The 18,301-nt window shown below is 43.4% G+C and overlaps 1 protein-coding gene across 10 annotated transcripts in view; it reads right to left on the minus strand.

Moving 5' to 3' along the window:
* LOC106587075 (neuron navigator 2) overlaps positions 1-18,301 on the minus strand; it is a 332,866-nt gene that overhangs the window by 17,026 nt on the left and 297,539 nt on the right. For 9 of the 10 annotated variants that reach the window (XM_014175004.2, XM_014174998.2, XM_014174997.2 and 6 more), the window contains 9 exons: positions 17,405-17,606; positions 16,790-17,088; positions 16,194-16,259; positions 10,959-11,003; positions 10,319-10,482; positions 10,008-10,190; positions 7,819-7,871; positions 5,352-5,375; positions 4,836-4,910 (listed from right to left, as the gene is read on the minus strand). In XM_014175004.2, coding sequence (XP_014030479.2) covers positions 4,836-4,910; positions 5,352-5,375; positions 7,819-7,871; positions 10,008-10,190; positions 10,319-10,482; positions 10,959-11,003; positions 16,194-16,259; positions 16,790-17,088; positions 17,405-17,606 — 1,111 coding nt within the window. The remainder of the gene's footprint in view (positions 1-4,835; positions 4,911-5,351; positions 5,376-7,818; positions 7,872-10,007; positions 10,191-10,318; positions 10,483-10,958; positions 11,004-16,193; positions 16,260-16,789; positions 17,089-17,404; positions 17,607-18,301) is intronic. The other variant, XM_014175003.2, reaches the window with a different exon arrangement.

The raw sequence follows: 18,301 nt of genomic DNA on the forward strand, positions 1-18,301 counted from the left end.
CGTGCGGTAGCAGAGAGAACAGTCTATGATTTGGGTGACTGGAGTCGTTGACAATTTTTTTAGAGGCCTTCCTCTGACACCGCCTAGTATATACAGTTGAAGTCGGAAGTTTACATACACTTAGGTTGGAGTCATTAAAACTTGTTTTCAACCACTCCACAAATGTCTTGTTTACAAACTATAGTTTTGGCAAGTCGGTTAGGACATCTACTTTGTGCATGACACAAGTAATTTTTCCAACAATTGTTTAAAGACAGATTATTTCATGGCTTTCGAAGCTTCTGATAGGCTAATGGACATAATTTGAGTCAATTGGAGGTGTACCTGTGGATGTATTTCAAGGCCTACCTTCAAACTCAGTGCCTCCTTGCTTGACATCATGGGAAAATCAAAGAAATCAACCAAATTGGAGACCTCCACAAGTCTGGTTCATCCTTGGGAGCAATTTCCAAACGCCTGAAGGTACCAGGTTCATCTGTACAAACAATAGTACGCAAATATAAACACCATGGGACCACGCAGCCGTCATACCGCTCAGGAAGGAGACTTTGGTGCAAAGAGTGCAAATCAATCCCAGAACAACAGCAAAGGACCTTGTGAAGATGCTGGAGGAAACAGGTACAACCGTGAAGCACGGGGTGGCAGCATTATGTTGTGGGGGTGCTTTGCTGCAGGAGGGACTGGAAAATGATGTGGATATTTTGAAGCAACATCTCAAGACATCAGTCAGGAAGTTAAAGCTTGGTTGCAAATGGGTCTTCCAAATGGACAATGACCCCAAGCATACTTCCAAAGTTGTGGCAAAATGGCATAAGGACAACAAAGTCAAGGTATTGGAGTGGCCATCACAAAGCCCTGACCTTAGTCCTATAGAACATTTGTGGGCAGAACTGAAAAAGCGTGTGCGAGCAAGGAGGCCTACAAACCTGACTCAGTTACACCACCTCTATCAGGAGGAATGGGCCAAAATTCACCCAACTTATTGTGGGAAGCTTGTGGAAGGCTACCTGAAACGTTTGACCCAAGTTAAACAATTTAAAGGCAATGCTACCAAATACTAATTGAGTGCATGTAAACCTCTGACCCACTGGGAATGTGATGAAAGAAATAAAAGCTGAAATAAATCCTTCTCTACTATTATTCTGACATTTCACATTCTAAAAATAAAGTGGTGATCGTAACTGACCTAAGACAGGGAATTTGTACTAGGATTAAAATGTCAGGAATTGTGAAAAACTGAGTTTAAATGTATTTGGCTAAGGTGTATGTAAACTTCCGACTTCAACTATATAGTAGCAGTAGAAAGCTGTGATCATCCTCTTTTTAGTGGCAACCATCATATTCTGTAGCTAAAGGTAATGTGGCAGCCTATTAATTATGAAAATATAAAAAAAAAGACCCTTTTACCAGGCTATTCAAAATCAAATACAAATTCCCTATAATTGTAGGCTAACTATACTCTTTAAGCTGCCCTGCACAATCGATCAATGAACCAACAGCATTGCCTAGGCCTATATGTTCTCTTCCAGGCTCATGGATATAAAGTTTGGAGCATAGCATAAGGTAACCAGTCCATCCAGTAAGCCCAATAATACATTCCACACTCAAACGAAATTACTAGAGTTTATTTAATTTTGGAGTAAACCAATTATGTTCCAAAGACATCTTAAATATGTTTTTTTTAAATGTTTTTCTGCCGTGCGTAATATGTGGTAGGCTATTAGGCTATGTGTTCTACATGCCACGTCTTAAATGCGTTGAAATAATCATCACCAGCATTGTCGATTTCATTTGGTTTGGCTTCGAAAAAAGATCCACAACAACCATGTTTTTCACTCAGTTTCAACCTGAGTGAAACTGCATATCTAAAGGACCGTCTGAAGTATAAAGTTCCTGATAGAAGTCTCGAAATATATTGCTCATTTCTTTATGATTGGTAATCAGCTTGCCCACCTTATTTCTGATTCTACCTTCTTGCCGATGTTTTTCTCTAGATTTCATTTGACTGGCCAACAGTTTTCCTGCCTTTTCACCTGATTCGTACCATCTCTGCTTTAGCCTGTACAGGGAATATTCAGCTTTATTACTGAATAAAGTATTCAGCTCGTATTTGGTTTTCGTCCGATTTACCAGAGAAATGTTGTTGGGATTGGACCAATATTCCCTTTCCAGTGTTTTGAGCTCTGTTTTAAGTTTATACATTTTCTGTTTATCTAATTTCTTAATAGTAGCTAATTGTTGTATAATTACTCTGCGTATGTAAGCTTTAAAAGCTTCCAGGACATATACCTGTTTCGCACTATTGTTTGTTTGTTTCAAAGAATATCGTAATGTGTGTTTTAAGGAATTCACCAAACACCTTGTCCTGTAAGAGGCTGGTGTTCATTCGCCAACATTTACATTTTCTCTTTCTTCTCCTATTCCAACAGTCAGAACAATGGGTGCATGATCTGTCATAGCTATCGTGCCCACACTGCAAGCACCCACTTTATCTATGAGAGAGTGTGAGATCAGAAAGTAGTCGATGCGTGAATAAACAATGTGCCTATTTGAAAAGAATGCGTAATCTCGAGCGGATTGATCAATCTCCATATATCATGACGACCAGCATCTTTACACATTGTTTTAATTGCTTCTTGAGTTTGAGGTCCTGGTTAGATCAGTTTTGGATTTGTCTAAAAAAAGCATCAGGGACCTGATTATAATTCCCCCCTAGTACCAGAGGAAAATCACCAAAATCCAGTATTATTTTTGTTCAATTGAAGGAAGAAGTCTGGGTCCTCCTCATTCGGAGTAGAAATAGTTCCCAATTTTATATTTTGTCCTTAAATCTTTACAAGTAAAATCAAGATTCGTCCCTCTTTGTCCTTCAACTCTTTTTCCACTTGAACATGTATAATTTTGATAAATAGAATAGAGACACCTCTTTTTTTGGGGTTGAATGTATTACGGTAAGCACTGCCCACCCACCTGTCTCCCAATCTAGGAGCATCCTTTTCCAGCAGGTGGGTCTCTTGGACCATAATCACGTCTGAGTGTTTTTCGTCTTTTTAAATATGAACCTAATCCGTTCACTTCCACAACGTAACTTTAATCACATTGGTCATCGTATCTGAAAGGTTGTAAATATATTATTACCAAAACGTGACGAGCCTTAGAATATTGCATTGATATAAATGCGATTAAAGTTAAATGCGTTGATAGCCAAAATGAAAATACTAAATAAAAATCTCCCTCCCCCCTAAACCAGCCCGTCATCCGTGTGAAGTGTCTCGAGGGCTTCTGAGCGCTGACGCTCCAAACAGAATACGAACGTTTTACCAACGCCAAATATGCGCATGACCATATACATTTTGAAATGACATGTCATAGAAATGACAAACATCCAACCGAAAACATTGAACATAAAGACAGCCTGATCATTATTCTCGCAAGAATAAGAATAAAGAGATAGCCTTTTTCACGCAGACTGATAGATGAACTGTCTAATTCCAAAAGGCAGGAATGTAAGCAAAGAACAAACACAAAAGGGAGACCGGTATAGGTCATAATAATGATCACATTAAATAAGAACTAACACTTTGGGTTGTGCCCATCACGCATGGCACGAACACACCTGTTGTGGCCTATATTGACCCATTATTGTTGTTATAAGAGTGAAAACTTTAAATAATTGATATGTTTATCCCCACTATAACCATAAAACAGAATGATATGCTTGGACTATAATCCTGCTTAATCTAGCAATATAATGATATCAACTGTAAACCAGAAAGATCAATTATAGGCAGCATTCGCAGCATAAACACTCAATGAGACTGTTACCCACAACATAGGAAATTCTCCTATCACCTTAAAGAAAAATGGTAGTCCATCTGTGATGAACCACCGCTTACATGCGGATCTTACATAGCCTACCACGCTAGTCAATTTGTTCGGCCTCATTGACGTCGGCGACACACTTCTTTGTCTCCTTTGGGTCTGTGAAACGACGTAGTGATCCTCTCATAGTAACCCAGAACACGGCGGGATATTGCAACGAGTATTTCAGTCCACGTTTCATGCACATATACCTCACCTCCGTGAACGCATTTCTCTTGTCCTGAATCTTGGGAAAGTCAGGGAAAAACTCCACCTTTGTCCCTTTCGAGTGAAAAGTCCTGAGCTTTTTTGCCCTGAACCAGACCTTCTCCCCGTCGGTGTATCGGAAGAATTTCACCAGGATAGGCCGGGGATTGCGTGGGGCTGGTCCTGGGCGCAGTGTCATTGGTGTCCGATGTGTTCTCTCGATGGTCATGTCGTTAACATCCTCCGGTGTGTTATCAAATATGTTGCGTTAAACGTCTTTCACACAATCCTCCGTATTTATGTGGATTTCAGGAACCCCTCTGATCCGAAGTGTGTTTCTCCGACTGTAATTTTCCTGGTATTGAAGTCTTTTTCGATCAGTCTCCATTATTTGATGTCGTTTAGGCAGGTGTTCTTGTCCTCCAAGATTGATACCCTCTCTTCTGCGTTTGTAACTTGGTTGTCAAGAGTATACACTTTTTGTTTTTCACTTTTTCGCTTGGAGATTTTTGTTCATTTTGCGAGTCTCATTTAGAACTGCGTCATAAGGCTGTTCTTCACCGCCATTTTCCTTGCTAGCAGCAGGTAGAGACGACACTTATGTATTTTTCGCCAAAAGTGTGCTTTTGTGCGTTTCCAAGTCGTTTTTCCATGTAAGGAAGTCACCGCAACAGCCTTGGTGTTTACACATTACTTTCTGTATGTTTGTGTAGCCGCATGTTTCCACATCTGTGTGTGGAGTTAGGTTTCCTTCCTGTTGTACTTACATTAGCACTCAGCTGTGTCGTCAGGGCCGAGACTTTCTCCTGGGAGGCATCCAGCTCTCTACGCAGCTTACGGATCTAAAAAATAAAAACACACACACATCAAACATCAAAAACACATCACCAAAACACACCACCACCAAAACACACAACAGGCTGAGAAGGTTTGACAGGCTGAGAAAGTTCTGTAGGTGTGACAATACCAGGGGGGAAATCTACCATCTGATAGAAAGAGGTTAGGGAAAGGAAGCATCGTGTCACGGCTTCATAAAGGACCACACAGGTGTATGCAGGTGTCCGGAACAAGAGCTTGATGTCACATGGTCACCCACAACACATACATGTGTAACTAGATACAATACTGAATACACCCCATGTTCCAGCATGTCATATGAACACAGAGACGAGAGAGAGAGAGAGAGAGAGAGAGAGAGAGAGAGAAACAAGAAAGAGAGAACGAAGAAAGGGGGAAAAAGTGCATTTCTTTACAAAAAAGGTGAACGGGAGTTCAAGTCTTACCTCTGACTGGGATTTCTCTTCGGTCTGTGAAAACAAAACGAGAGAATGATTAGATGGATCTATCGACTGAAAGAAAGAAAGCAGCATTATTCCAGCCAGGCCTGAACGGGAGGGAAGAGGGAGGTGTGATAGTTACTATAATTCTACAGCACCTGGGGCTAGCAGACTACACCAGCCTACACCAGCCCAGCATGGCTCCAGAACACTGTCTTCAGGCTCTGTATATTTTATCTAGTTCAAACTCCCTGATGATTTCTAAGTTACAGAGACATGGTGATTAGAGATGTCTGGTGTAATGGGTCTGGAAAGCAGAGATCTATGCTCCTGGGAGGTGTTTAGAGTGTGTTGGTGGGAGGAGGCAGAGTGTGTGTGTGTGTGTGTGTGTGTGTGTGTGTGTCTCTCTGCTGAGAGGTATTGTCTCCCTGCACTCCACTCTGAACAATGGTAACACAGGAGAGCTATGGGAAACCGCATACATACAAGCAGACATTATTGGCCTCATACCCACAGACACTTACACGCATACAGTATAAACTGTATACACACACAATGGCACAAGCATACACGCATGTAAACCCCGTACACACAGACCAACCCATCACAAAGAGTATAACACACAATACACCCCCCCCCTTTACATGTACAGCTAAAAGTCTTCACACAGAGAACCAGTCAGTACATTTTCAAACCAAAATACCATTCTACCCTATTCTGCTCCTACATATCTCTGTATTGTCTACCTGTGATTTGCTGTGCAGCGTGTGGGCGGTTGCTAGGCAAGCCCTGATGTCAACCCAAATAAAAAAACTAGTAGTGGCCGTGTTATTGTGACATAACAACCTGCAATTAATAATGGTTTTTCCCCTGGTCCCGCCTGTCTGTCTGGAGCTGTAATGTGTTTGCTTGTTAGAGCTAATAATGGTGTGTGTGTGTGTGTGTGTGTGTGTGTGTGTGTGTGTGTGTGTGTGTGTGTGTGTGTGTGTTTACATGTCTTCCTACTTTATCAGGTAGCCAGAATGTTCTGACAAGGCAGGAAAACAAGAACACATATTTTTTATATCCTTAATTTGTTAAAAAGTTATTTTAGGCTTAAGGGTTAGGTTTAGTGGTTAAGGTTAGGAGTTAGGGTTATGGGTTAAGGTTAGGGGTTAAGGCTAGGGTTAAGGGAAACATTATTTTATTATTGAAAATAAATGTTTCTCCCCAAAAAGTCCAGAAAATTCACAAAAACAAAGCTGTGTGTGTGGGTGTACTTTGTTTCACTCTCGCGCACCTGAAGAAGTGTGAGGGGGGCGGTAACAAAGTACAACCTGTCAACACATCATCTACACACACAAACAAAGCTGTCATTCACAGTTGCCTCCTAGACACTGATCTAAGTTCAGTTTTGCATTTCCATCCTAATGGTTAAGGTTAGGGGTTGAAGCCTAAATTGAGGGCATAGCCAAACAATCTGAGACACACAAACAGACCTGTCTCTCGTATTCATCCCAGACAAAACAAAACTGACAGGAGAAGATCTTTTTTGCGCTGTGCCCCAAGTCAATAGCAGTTGATCAAAAAACACATGATGGAGCAACAATTGCTATAGAATCATCATCCTTTTCACCGAATCGTCATTATCTTCATGACAAAAAATACATTCAAAATGGTGGTGGAAAATGAACAAATCCCCAATCTGTCTGAAACTGGAATATCTTCTCCATCCCATCCCTACCGTGCGTATGTCCCAAGCGGTGACCGTTCCTGTCATGGATAAAGTGGCCATCATCTTGACAGCTTCTGTAACTCCTCTCTCTCCTGAGTTATCTGCCACAGACCTGCTCTGTAGTTCCACCTTGTCTGAGAGCTGTCGCTCTCTTTTCCTTTCTTTCTCTTTCTCCACACAGACCCGCCTCTACACCTGCTACGGGGCGTGTACCTGTCAATGGGTAGGGGCCACCCTAATAGAAAAACCCTTTACTGATTGGCTGGGCTGTGTGTGTGGGCGTGACTGGCCGGATCTGAGTAAGAGCAGCCACCCCTCTGTCTCATGTGAAGGATAAAAGTTCCCCCCTAAGCACAGATCTAGGATCAGCTTACCATAGCCAAATCCTAACGTTAACCATAGGAAGAGAAACACAAAAGTGACATTAGATCAGTCTCAAGCAGGAAACTCTATCCTACTCCTCTGTCTCATATAAAGGACTCTGGTGACTTTATACCTTCAACAACTGATTTAAGATGAGCTTTCCTAACATCAACATTAGACCACCTGGCCTGGTCGTTTCTGAGTCGGGTCTTTATATGTGGTATTATTGTGGTATTAAACATTGACTACTACAACTCATGAATAAACATATAGCTACATATACAGTAACGCAGTAAACTAGTGGAGCAGTGGCGGCTCTACCATTAGAGCATTAGGAGCTATATTTAATCAATGACAATTTTAATATAAAAAAAAATCTAAACCATTTGTACTCACCGTAGAGTAGATAGAGGAGGTACTGGAGACCAGAGACAGGGAGGAGCCGTGAACTGCAGAGACAAAGCCACAGGACAGAGGGATGAGGCCTCAGAACTGTACAGTACATAACAACACACACTACATCAGGTGATGTAGTAAACACACACACACACACGCCAGAGACTCACTCACACTTACCCGCATGTCTGTGAACAAAATAAGAAAAAATGCGAAAGATATCTAACGTAGAAAAACGACTGCACACCATAATACATTTGAGCCCCGACAATCTCCCTAAGATGCAAATCCCATCTTCCACCACCCACCTCGCTCCATCCACCAGTCACCCTACCATTATCCACCTCCTCTCACTTGTCCTGACTCGACCAGCCGCCATGGTGGTGAAAGTCCTAATAACAGCCCTATAAAGATCACGCTACCACACACAGCGGGTTACTGTGTGTGTTGTGTGTGCGTGTGTGCGTGTGTGCGTGTCTAGCCTCCACACAGTACAGTACAGGGTTATGATGGGAGTGGGTATTATCCTATTGGCTAACAACTCAGTCTCTGATCTTAACATCAAAGTCCAGACACAATGCCGTAAGAGCGTTTCCTGCATATCATAGGGTTCTATTTAATTCGGTGGTTTCCTGTCTACAGGCTAGAAGGATAGGATCAGATAGAGAAGGATTAGGCTATGATGTCATAGAAGATACCAGGAAGTAGGTCTACGCATGAGAAGGGTTTCTTCCTAGATTATTTTCCAGGTGGTGCGCAAAAGGCCTAAAGGAATACGGTGGTGCCCCGCCTATGTAATGGTAGGCAAACTGTCCTGAAAGTTTCATTCAGTTCCATTCAAGGAAGAGTTCCATTTTAATCTGGCGATCTATGAAATCACTGACTTATCCTGTGTGTGTGGGGGGGGCTTGTAAGTGTAGTCATCTCAGCTTGTAAGTGTAGTCATCTCAACATAGGGAAACTTAAACAAAGTGTGCAGGTATACTGTTTATGTCCCAGTCCACATTCAATAACACTAAAGTAACTATGCCAGGAAAACATATGAACACACACACACACACATAACAAACTAATATGAACACAGACACACACACACAGTAATCCAATCCCATGGGTAGACACACACACACACACACACACACACTCTCAACAAACATACGGTTTCCTGCATGTCCTCGTGTTTCTTGATTATAAAGACCCTGTAATTATTCCGTTTTTTTTAAAACCCCGGAAGGAAGAAGGGAATTGAGAAGTGAGGAGCAAAAAGAGAGAGCAAGAGAAAGGGCACAACAGAGGATAAAACAGTGGCACTGGAGGGCCTGTATAATAATATTTGGTGGGAGCGTGTGAGGATCGACTGGATTCTTAATGAGATCACGTACACTTTATCCAGATGGCATTTACAACTAGGTTCCCTGTTTCTTATTCTCTACCTCTCTCCCCCTGTTCCAGTATAGTGGAGATTTTACACTGTAATAGTGCACAATAGAGACCCATGCACCAAAGTATTTCTGCACCAAAGTATTACACACACACACACACACACACACACACACACACACACACACACACACACACACACACACACACACACAAAGTATTACACACACACACACACACAAGTATTACACACACACACACACACAAAGTATTACACACACACACACACACACACACACACACACACACACACACACACACACACACACACACACACACAAGTATTACACACACACACAAAGTATTACACACACACACACACACACACACACACACACACGTGAGTGTGTTGCTGCTCTCATTGCTTGATTCAACGCAGCTCTATTCAGTCAGGAGCCAAAAGCACTGACGCATGAGTCTTAGACTGTTTTCTTGTCTCCTCTCCCTCCAGGTTCTTCCTCAAGGTCTTCCTGAGGCGCAACCAGAACTGTCGAAAGAATGCAGGGGAACCCACGATACACAAGATGCTTTCAGGTGGGAGAGAGAGAAACGTAAAACCTAATTTGACATCATTTCTTTAGACCAGGGCTCTCCAACCCTGTAGCTACCGTCCACACTCCCCGTGGTTGACACCACCACCTGGGAAGGACAAAGGAGAGCCATGTCCATCTAAGGATTTGAGATTTTACCATGAGTAATCATCTGTCCATCTTGTCGCTTCCCTCCCTCCCTCTTCTCTCTTTACTCACCCTCCTCAAAGCCCTCTCTGAAGGAACCAGAGCGGCTCATGGTGCGAGACTTCTCGTCCAATGACACGCAGGAGTTCCTCAGGCGGGTGTCACCACAGGGGTCAAATGTGATGTCCTGATTGGTCAGACTGTTGTTCCGGAGGCTGGCCAGGTTTATCTGAGCAGCTGTGGTGGGGCTACCCGCTGCAAGGGACACAACTATACAGGTTAGTTTACACACACACACACACACACACACACACACACACACACACACACACACACACACACACACCGAGAACAGCGGCTTGTAAGGTGTTTATAAGTCCTACCGAGCTGTCCAAAGTTGAAGCGTGTCCCGGAGGGTGAGGTGAGGCTGGATCCAGGTGAGAAGGGAGAGTTACTGGTCGAGTCCTGCAGCCCACCCTGCGAATGGGATCGCAGCCAATCACGCGCAGCCTCCTCATGACCTCGCAGCTGGGGTGATGGGGCATACCTGCAGTGCCAAACACAGAGGTTAAAGGTTGACGGGTAAAGGTTACGTGAGTAGAGTGCAAACTGGTGCGGTTTTAACAGTCTGATTTCATCTTTACCAGGCAGAATTTGATTCGTCATATGGTGATTGTATTTTTACCAAGAGCAACTGATGAATATGTCCCGAGTAAATTTCACATAATGTACAAGAACTTTTCCTCAACCGAGAGCAACACACAAATCAAGCGGACAGTCAACAGAAATCCAAAATGGTGTGCGTATGACGTGAAACCATGACAACTTTACACATACAGTGGTGACAGGTGACATGCCTTTATGCTGAAGCGCAACACAAAATTGTGCCACGTGCCAAAATAAACAACAACAACAACACCAGCATTGCATGAGCTGAAGCTGTGAGAAAGGGAAAGAGACAGAAAGCGAGAGGGACGGTGCTAAGCTTGGCAGACAGTGCCTGAGTGGTCTTACAGTAGGTACCTGAGTCCCTTCTTGGGCAGAGTGTTTCTATCACTGTGTGGACCCCTGTGGGATCGGCAGAGAAAAACACTTCAGGGAGAGGAGAAGAAAGGAGGAGAGGAAAGGAGGAATGTGGATAGTGTGCTATCTAGCTATTGCAATTGTAAAAAAAATATACAGTACCGGTCAAAATTTGGACACATCTACTCATTCAAGGGTTTTTCTTTATTTTTACTATTTTCTACATTGTAGAATAATAGTGAAGGCATCAAAACTATGAAATAACACATATGGAATCATGTAGTAACCAAAAAAAGTGTTAAACAAATCAAAATATATTTAAAATTTTAGATTCTTCAGTAGCCACCCTTTGCCCAATCTTGGCATTCTCTCATCCAGCTTCACCTGGAATGCTTTTCCAACAGTCTTGAAGGAGTTCCCACATATGCTGAGCACTTGTTGGCTGCTTTTCCTTCACTTGGCGGTCCAACTCAGCCCAAACCATCTCAATTGGGTTGAGGTCAAGTCATTGTGGAGGCCAGGTCATCTGATGCAGCACTCCATCACTCTCCTTCTTGGTCAAATAGCCCTTACACAGCCTGGAGGTGTGTTGGGTCAGTGTTCTGTTGAAAAACAAATAGTCCCACTAAGCGCAAACCAGCTGGGATGGCGTAACGTTGCAGAATACTGTGGTAGCAAATAAATCACTGACAGTGTCACCAGCAGAACACCCCCCCCACCATCACGCCTCCTCCTCCATGCTTCACGGTGGGAACCACACATGCGGAGATCATCCGTTCACCTACTCTGCGTCTCACAAAGACATGGCGGTTGGAACTAAAAATGTCAAATTTGGACTCATCAGACCAATTGCTTGTGTTTCTTGGCCCAAGCAAATCTCTTCTTCTTATCAAATCAAATTTTATTGGTCACATACACATAGTTAGCAGATGTTATTGAGAGTGTAGCGAAATGCTAGTGCTTCTAGTTCCGACAGTTCAGCAATATCTAACAATTCCACAACAACTACCTAATACACACAAATCTAAGTAAAATAATGGAATAAGAATATACACATATAAATATATGGATGAGCAATGACAGAGTGGCATAGGCAAGATGCAATAGATGGTATAAAATACAGTATATACAGTGGAAGTCGGAAGTTTACATACACCTTAGACAAATACATTTAAACTCAGTTTATCACAATTCCTGACATTTAATCCTAGTAAACATTCCCTGTCTTAGGTCAGTTAGGATCACCACTTTATTTTAAGAATGTGAAATGTCAGAATAATAGTAGAGAGAATTATTTATTTAAGCTTTTATTTCTTTCATCACATTCCCAGTGGGTCAGAAGTTTACATACTCAATTAGTATTTGGTAGCATTGCCTTAAGTTGGTTGAATTTTGGCCCATTCCTCCTGACAGAGCTGGTGTAACTGAGTCAGGTTTGTAGGCCTCCTTGCTTGCACACACTTTTTCAGGTCTGACCACAGATTTTCTATGGGATTGAGGTCAGGGCTTTGTGATGGCCACTCCAATACCTTGACTTTGTTGTCCTTAAGCCATTTTGCCACAACTTTGGAAGTATGCTTGGGGTCATTGTCCATTTGGAAGACGCATTTGCAACCAAGATTTAACTTCCTGACTGATGTCTTGAGATGTTGCTTCAATATATCCACATAATTTTCCTTCCTCAAGAAGCCATACATTTTATGAAGTGCACCAGTCTCTCCTGCAGCAAAGCACACACACAACATGATGCTGCCACCCCTGTGCTTCACGGTTGGGATGGTGTTCTTCGGCTTGCAAGCCTCCCCCTTTTTTCTCCAACATAATGATGGTCATTATGGCCAAACAGTTCTACTTTTGTTTCATCAGAGCAGAGGACATTTCTCCAAAAAATATGATCTTTGTCCCCATGTGCAGTTGCAAACCGTATTCTGGCTTTTTTCATGGTGGTTTTGGAGCAGTGGCTTCTTCCTTGCTGAGCGGCCTTTCAGGTTATTTCAATATGGGACTCGTTTTACTGTGGATATAGATACTTTTGTACCTGTTTCCTCCAGCATCTTCACAAGGTCCTTTGCTGTTGTTCTGGGATCGATTTGCACGTTTTGCACCCAAGTACGTTCATCTCTAGGAGACAGAATGCCTCTCCTTCCTGAGTGGTATGACAGCAACGTTGTCCTATGGTGTTTATACTTGCGTACTATTGTTTGTACAGATGAACATGGTACCTTCAGGCATTTGGAAATTGCTCCCAAAGATGAACCAGACTTGTGGAGGTCTACAATGTTTTTTCTGAGGTCTTGGCTGATTTCTTTGGATTTTCCCATGATGTCAGGCAGAGTATGAAGGTAGGCCTTGAAATACATCCACAGGTACACCTCCAATTGACTCAAATTATGTCAATTAGCCTATCAGAAGCTTCTAAAGCCATGACATCATTTTCTGGATTTTTCCAAGCTGTTTAAAGGCACAGTCAACTTAGTGTATGTAAACTTCTGACCCACTGGAATTGTGATACAGTGAATTATAAGTGAAATAATCTGTCTTTAAACAATTGTTGGAAAAATGACTTGTGTCATGCACAAAGTAGATGTCCTAACCGACTTGCCAAAACTATAGTTTGTTAACAAGAAACTTGTGGAGTGGTTGAAAAATGAGTTTTAATGACTCCAACCTAAGTGTATGTAAACTTCCGACTTCAACTGTACATGTGAGATGAGTAATGCAAGATACTGTTGAAGTCCGAAGTTTCAAGGTTCTACTGCTACACCATCGAGAACATCCTGACTGGTTGCATCACTGCCTGGTATAGCAACTGCTCGGCCTCCGACCGCAAGGCATTACAGAGGGTAGTACGTACGGCCCAGTATATCACTATGGGGCCAAGCTTCCTGCCATCCAGGACCTCTATACCAGGCGGTGTCAGAGGAAGGCCCTAAAAATTGTCAAAGACTCCAGCCATCCTAGTCATAGACTGTTTTCTCTGCTACCGCACGGCAAGCAGTCATGGAGCGCCAAGTCTAGGTCCAAGAGGCTTCTAAACAGCTTCTACCCCCAATCCATAAGACTCCTGAACATTGTCGTGACTTTGGTATTATTAATGTGATGACTGCTATTCATCGAATAATTAACTATGTTTATAATTATGTGATTAAATTAATCAGGTAACCATTAACTCAGTAACCTGGGGCACCATGGGAAAAGTTTAACGAGTTACCGTTTCCCAAATGAACTCAAAGAATATCAGAATATCAATTTCCTAGCAGTCACTAATTAATTAATTAATTTCCTCATCAGCCTTATTCTGAACATTGCATGTCGTAAATCTGCACAAACCCGGGTCTCACTAATCATTCCGTACCACACCAATTGAGTTGATTATTTATTTACTAACAAGCTAAATGATAATATAAGATACACGTACAAAAACAGTCTAGGTTATTGGTTAGAACTTCATACAATGGCAACAGGTCCCGAGCGGACCAACACAATATGACACGTGTTACACAAGATGGAGATTTAAAGAAAGAGAGAGAGAGAGAAAGTGCACGAGATAAAAGCACACGTGATACATTCGTAAACTATGCTTAGTTTAGCCCTAACACCTTGCCCCGAACAGCCGCTCTTATGGGTCAGAATTATAATGAATGTATTTACTTGTTGAAGGTCTCCGTTGGGTATCTCATGGACCGAGTTCCGCTTAGCGGGAAAGGTTTGGTTAACAAATTTTTCTTTCCTTCGTTACCGGGTGCAAGTCTCTGATTGTCCACACGATGTCAGTGTCCTTTCTCTTAGTGGTCCGTTTCCTCGCACTCGTTCCGTGAGAGTGGACATCTGAGGAGGTTAATCAGCCGTGTTGACGCTCCCAGCTTGGGTAGGAGGGCCGTGTAGACAACCGATGATTGGAAGAGAATAACCGGTTGGTTCTTCTTGAATTCACCTTCTTAGATTCAGTAATCAACCATAGCCCTGATTGTTAAGAGGTTCCTTTGTCCGCTTCCTCGTGCTGCGTTTTGGGATCACGACTAGTCGTAAACTAGTCGGCTGCAGTGCGTGGTAAACTTAGGCTGATATGTAAATTCTTAACTCACAAGTTTTATACCCTCACAAAGGGGTGTTTCCGTCTTTATGACATGCCCTCTGGGTTCCCTGGGGCGTAGCTCGTTACAAGGCAAGGTACCAGAACTTACCAGGATCCGGTTTAGACAACTAAATTCATAGTTCATCTTTACAAAAACATTCCCTTTGATCTGGATGTTTTGTATGTAAACATCATGTAGATATAATGAAAACTCTTCAAGTTACAATGTTTTCGTTATAAAGTCGTCATTTAACTTTGAATGACATCCATTTTCATATTCCATCTATCATTTTTACCACCATTTTGGCTGATGAAATATAATGTCCCAAAGTCCATTTATTGCATGTTACAGTTCTGAGGTAGAGTCTCCATAATGTAACACAAAGACATTCTAGTCTCTCACATTAGAGACCAAAAAGGAGTTGGTGTGCTTGTGCCTTGTAATTTACCATGGGCGTGAGGTCATAAACCCCCCCCATCAATCCCTCTATACCTCTCCCCCTCTGCGGGATGGAGAGATGTCTCTGTATAACTGTGATCCACGGTAACCTGACCCAAACAGGCCAGTCATGACAACATCTAATCAAATGGCTACCCAGACTATTTGCATTGCTGTCCCCCCCACGCTGCTGCTACTCTCTGTTATTATCTATGCGTAGTCACTGTAATAACTCTACCTACATGTACGTATTACCTCAATTATCTCGACCAACCGGTGCCTCCGCACATTGACTCTGTACCGGTACCTCCTGTATATAGCCTCGCTATTGTTATTTTACTGCTGCTCTTTAATTATTTGTTACTTAAATGTATTTTATTCAATGCAGAAAATAGTCAAAATAAAGAAAAACCCTGGAATGAGTAGGTGTGTCCAAACGTTTGACTAGTACTGTATATGCCATCGCTTTTCAGAAAAATATATTTTGTGGCAACACATCTTAGTATAGTATCGTGTCATAGCAGTGATGGGTGTTTTAAAATATCAAGCTCCAAGTCGAAGTTGCCACAAGATGGCAGCATATAAACAGCTATGGGGGAACTGAGAGCAAGCGCTCTAGGGGGAACAAAAGCCTGCAACAACACAACACGCGCACACACACGCGCACACAAACACACACACACCGCCACTAAGCAGAAGCCCCACACACAGGCACTTTTACCTTTCCTGTTTCCGAGGTAAGGTGTTTCGGTTGAATTTAGGGCTAGCGGAGGGGGAGGACAGGGGGCTGATGGGAAGGGGGGGGGGGCACAACAGACAAAGAGAGAAAGAACTTTAGAAAGAAAAGAGAGGGAGAAGAATCCTCTGAAGGAGAGAGCCACATTGAGTCCAACCGTTGCCACAAGCAAAACCCCCACCTCCAGCTCACCAATGAATCTCATCTACTAGTCTAGTAAGGATAGATAATGAGATATGTCAGAGAAGGTAAAACCAGAATAGTACTGAAATGACATGGCATTAAGGCATACCTTAAACAATGCTTTGCATGGAGATGCTTGGATTGCATCTCTGGTGATAATATGGCTGATACATTCCGGCCACATACAATTCGTGTATGCAGGAACGGTTCACAATGATACATTGAAAAAACACAATATGACAGTGCATGCTATGGCAAAATCTGACAGGTTCCTTGTTTTTCTGTCCATATTAAGACATAATGGCCAAGATCAGAGAAGACTCCCCCAACATCCCACTCTTACCGCTCAAACCCTCCCTCCCATCCCTCCTTCCTTCCTTCCACCCTTCTGTCCTCACCTCTCAGACATGCCCATCTTCATGCTGCTGGTCCTGCCCAGAGCTGAGAGGGTGTCCTCCCTGCTGTCTCTTCCTCCATGCCCAGCGCTGCTCACGCTCATGTCGATGGACTCGCTGCTGGTGTGCATGCTGCTGACAGAGGGGTAGCCCAGGCTTCCCGCCCCACCACCGTGCCCGCTGTGCCCACCCAGGGTACCCTCCCTGCTCTGGGCAGAGGAGCCAGTGCTCATTGTGGTGCCCCATGTCAGGCTGTTGGAGGGCCCCGTGGAGGAGTAGAGAGAGCTGGGGCTGGACGCACTCTGGGGGACACAGGAGGAATTATGGATTCATCAAGTGATTTTCCATGTTATGCTTAGTGGTTACGCTTCCACTCGCCAAGGTAAAATCACATGTCTGCTGCATTCTTACAGTGTTCTTCATATTACGATCTGCTGTTGCTAGCTATCATAGCCAACTACTTTACCACAGGGCTACCTATCGTGATCGGCGCTGGTAGCTAAAGTTAGCTATTTTCTTGTTTGTGCAAGTATAAACTCTGGACACTGATGCTTATCAACAGGCTGCATAGATATTACCCGCTCATGTCATATGGTTAGGCTCGTCTCTCTATCTCACCTGTTCGCTACCCAGCGTGCTATGGCCCGTGCTCAGGTTTCGTCCTCCGTACAGGGGGCTGCTGCCCTCGCTCTCCACCCCAACACCTCCAGGGGAGTCCAGGGCAGCATGGGTAGCGTGAGGGTTGGAGATCACCGTTGAGTTCTTCATGTTCTCTGCAGTGGTGACTGGAGCCTGCTTACTGGACTTACCACCAAACAACCTGAAGAGAGATGGAGAGGGAGAAGAGAAGGAGAAAGTTGAAAAGGATAAAAGAATATATATATTTACCCTACCTCTTCAAAGAGTATCTTAAATAATCCCACAGCACCCCCCCCCCACAAGCCTTTTGTGAACTAACACTTGCGCTTTACTCTTCCCTCTTGCTAGCTCTGACTTTGCTGACAGCTACTTTATTAAGGGAAATACGTGGATTCGGCTATTTCAGCCACACCCGTTGCTGACAGGTGTATAAAATCGAGCACAGAGCCATGCAATCTCCATAGATAAGCATTGGCAGTAGAATGGCCTTACTGAAGAGCTCAGCGACTTTCAACGTGGCACCGTCATCGGATGCCACCTTTCCAACAGGTCAGTTAGTCAAATTTCTGCCCTGCTAGAGCTGCCCCGGTCAACTGTAAGTGCTGTTATTGTGAAGTGGAAACATCTAAGAGCAACAACGGTTCAGCCACGAAGTGGTAGGCCACACAAGCTCACAGAACAGGACCACCGAGTGCTGAAGCAAGTAACACTCACTACCGAGCTCCAAACTGCCTCTGGAAGCAACTTCAGCACAAGAACTGTTCGTCGAGAGCTGCATGAAATGGGATTCCATGGCCGAGCAGCCGCACACAAGCCTAAGATCACCATGCGCAATGCCAAGCGTCAGCTGGAGTGGTGTAAAGCTCACCGCCATTG

The sequence above is a fragment of the Salmo salar genome, chromosome ssa26 (assembly GCF_905237065.1).
Source record: "Salmo salar chromosome ssa26, Ssal_v3.1, whole genome shotgun sequence".
NCBI lineage: Eukaryota > Metazoa > Chordata > Actinopteri > Salmoniformes > Salmonidae > Salmo > Salmo salar.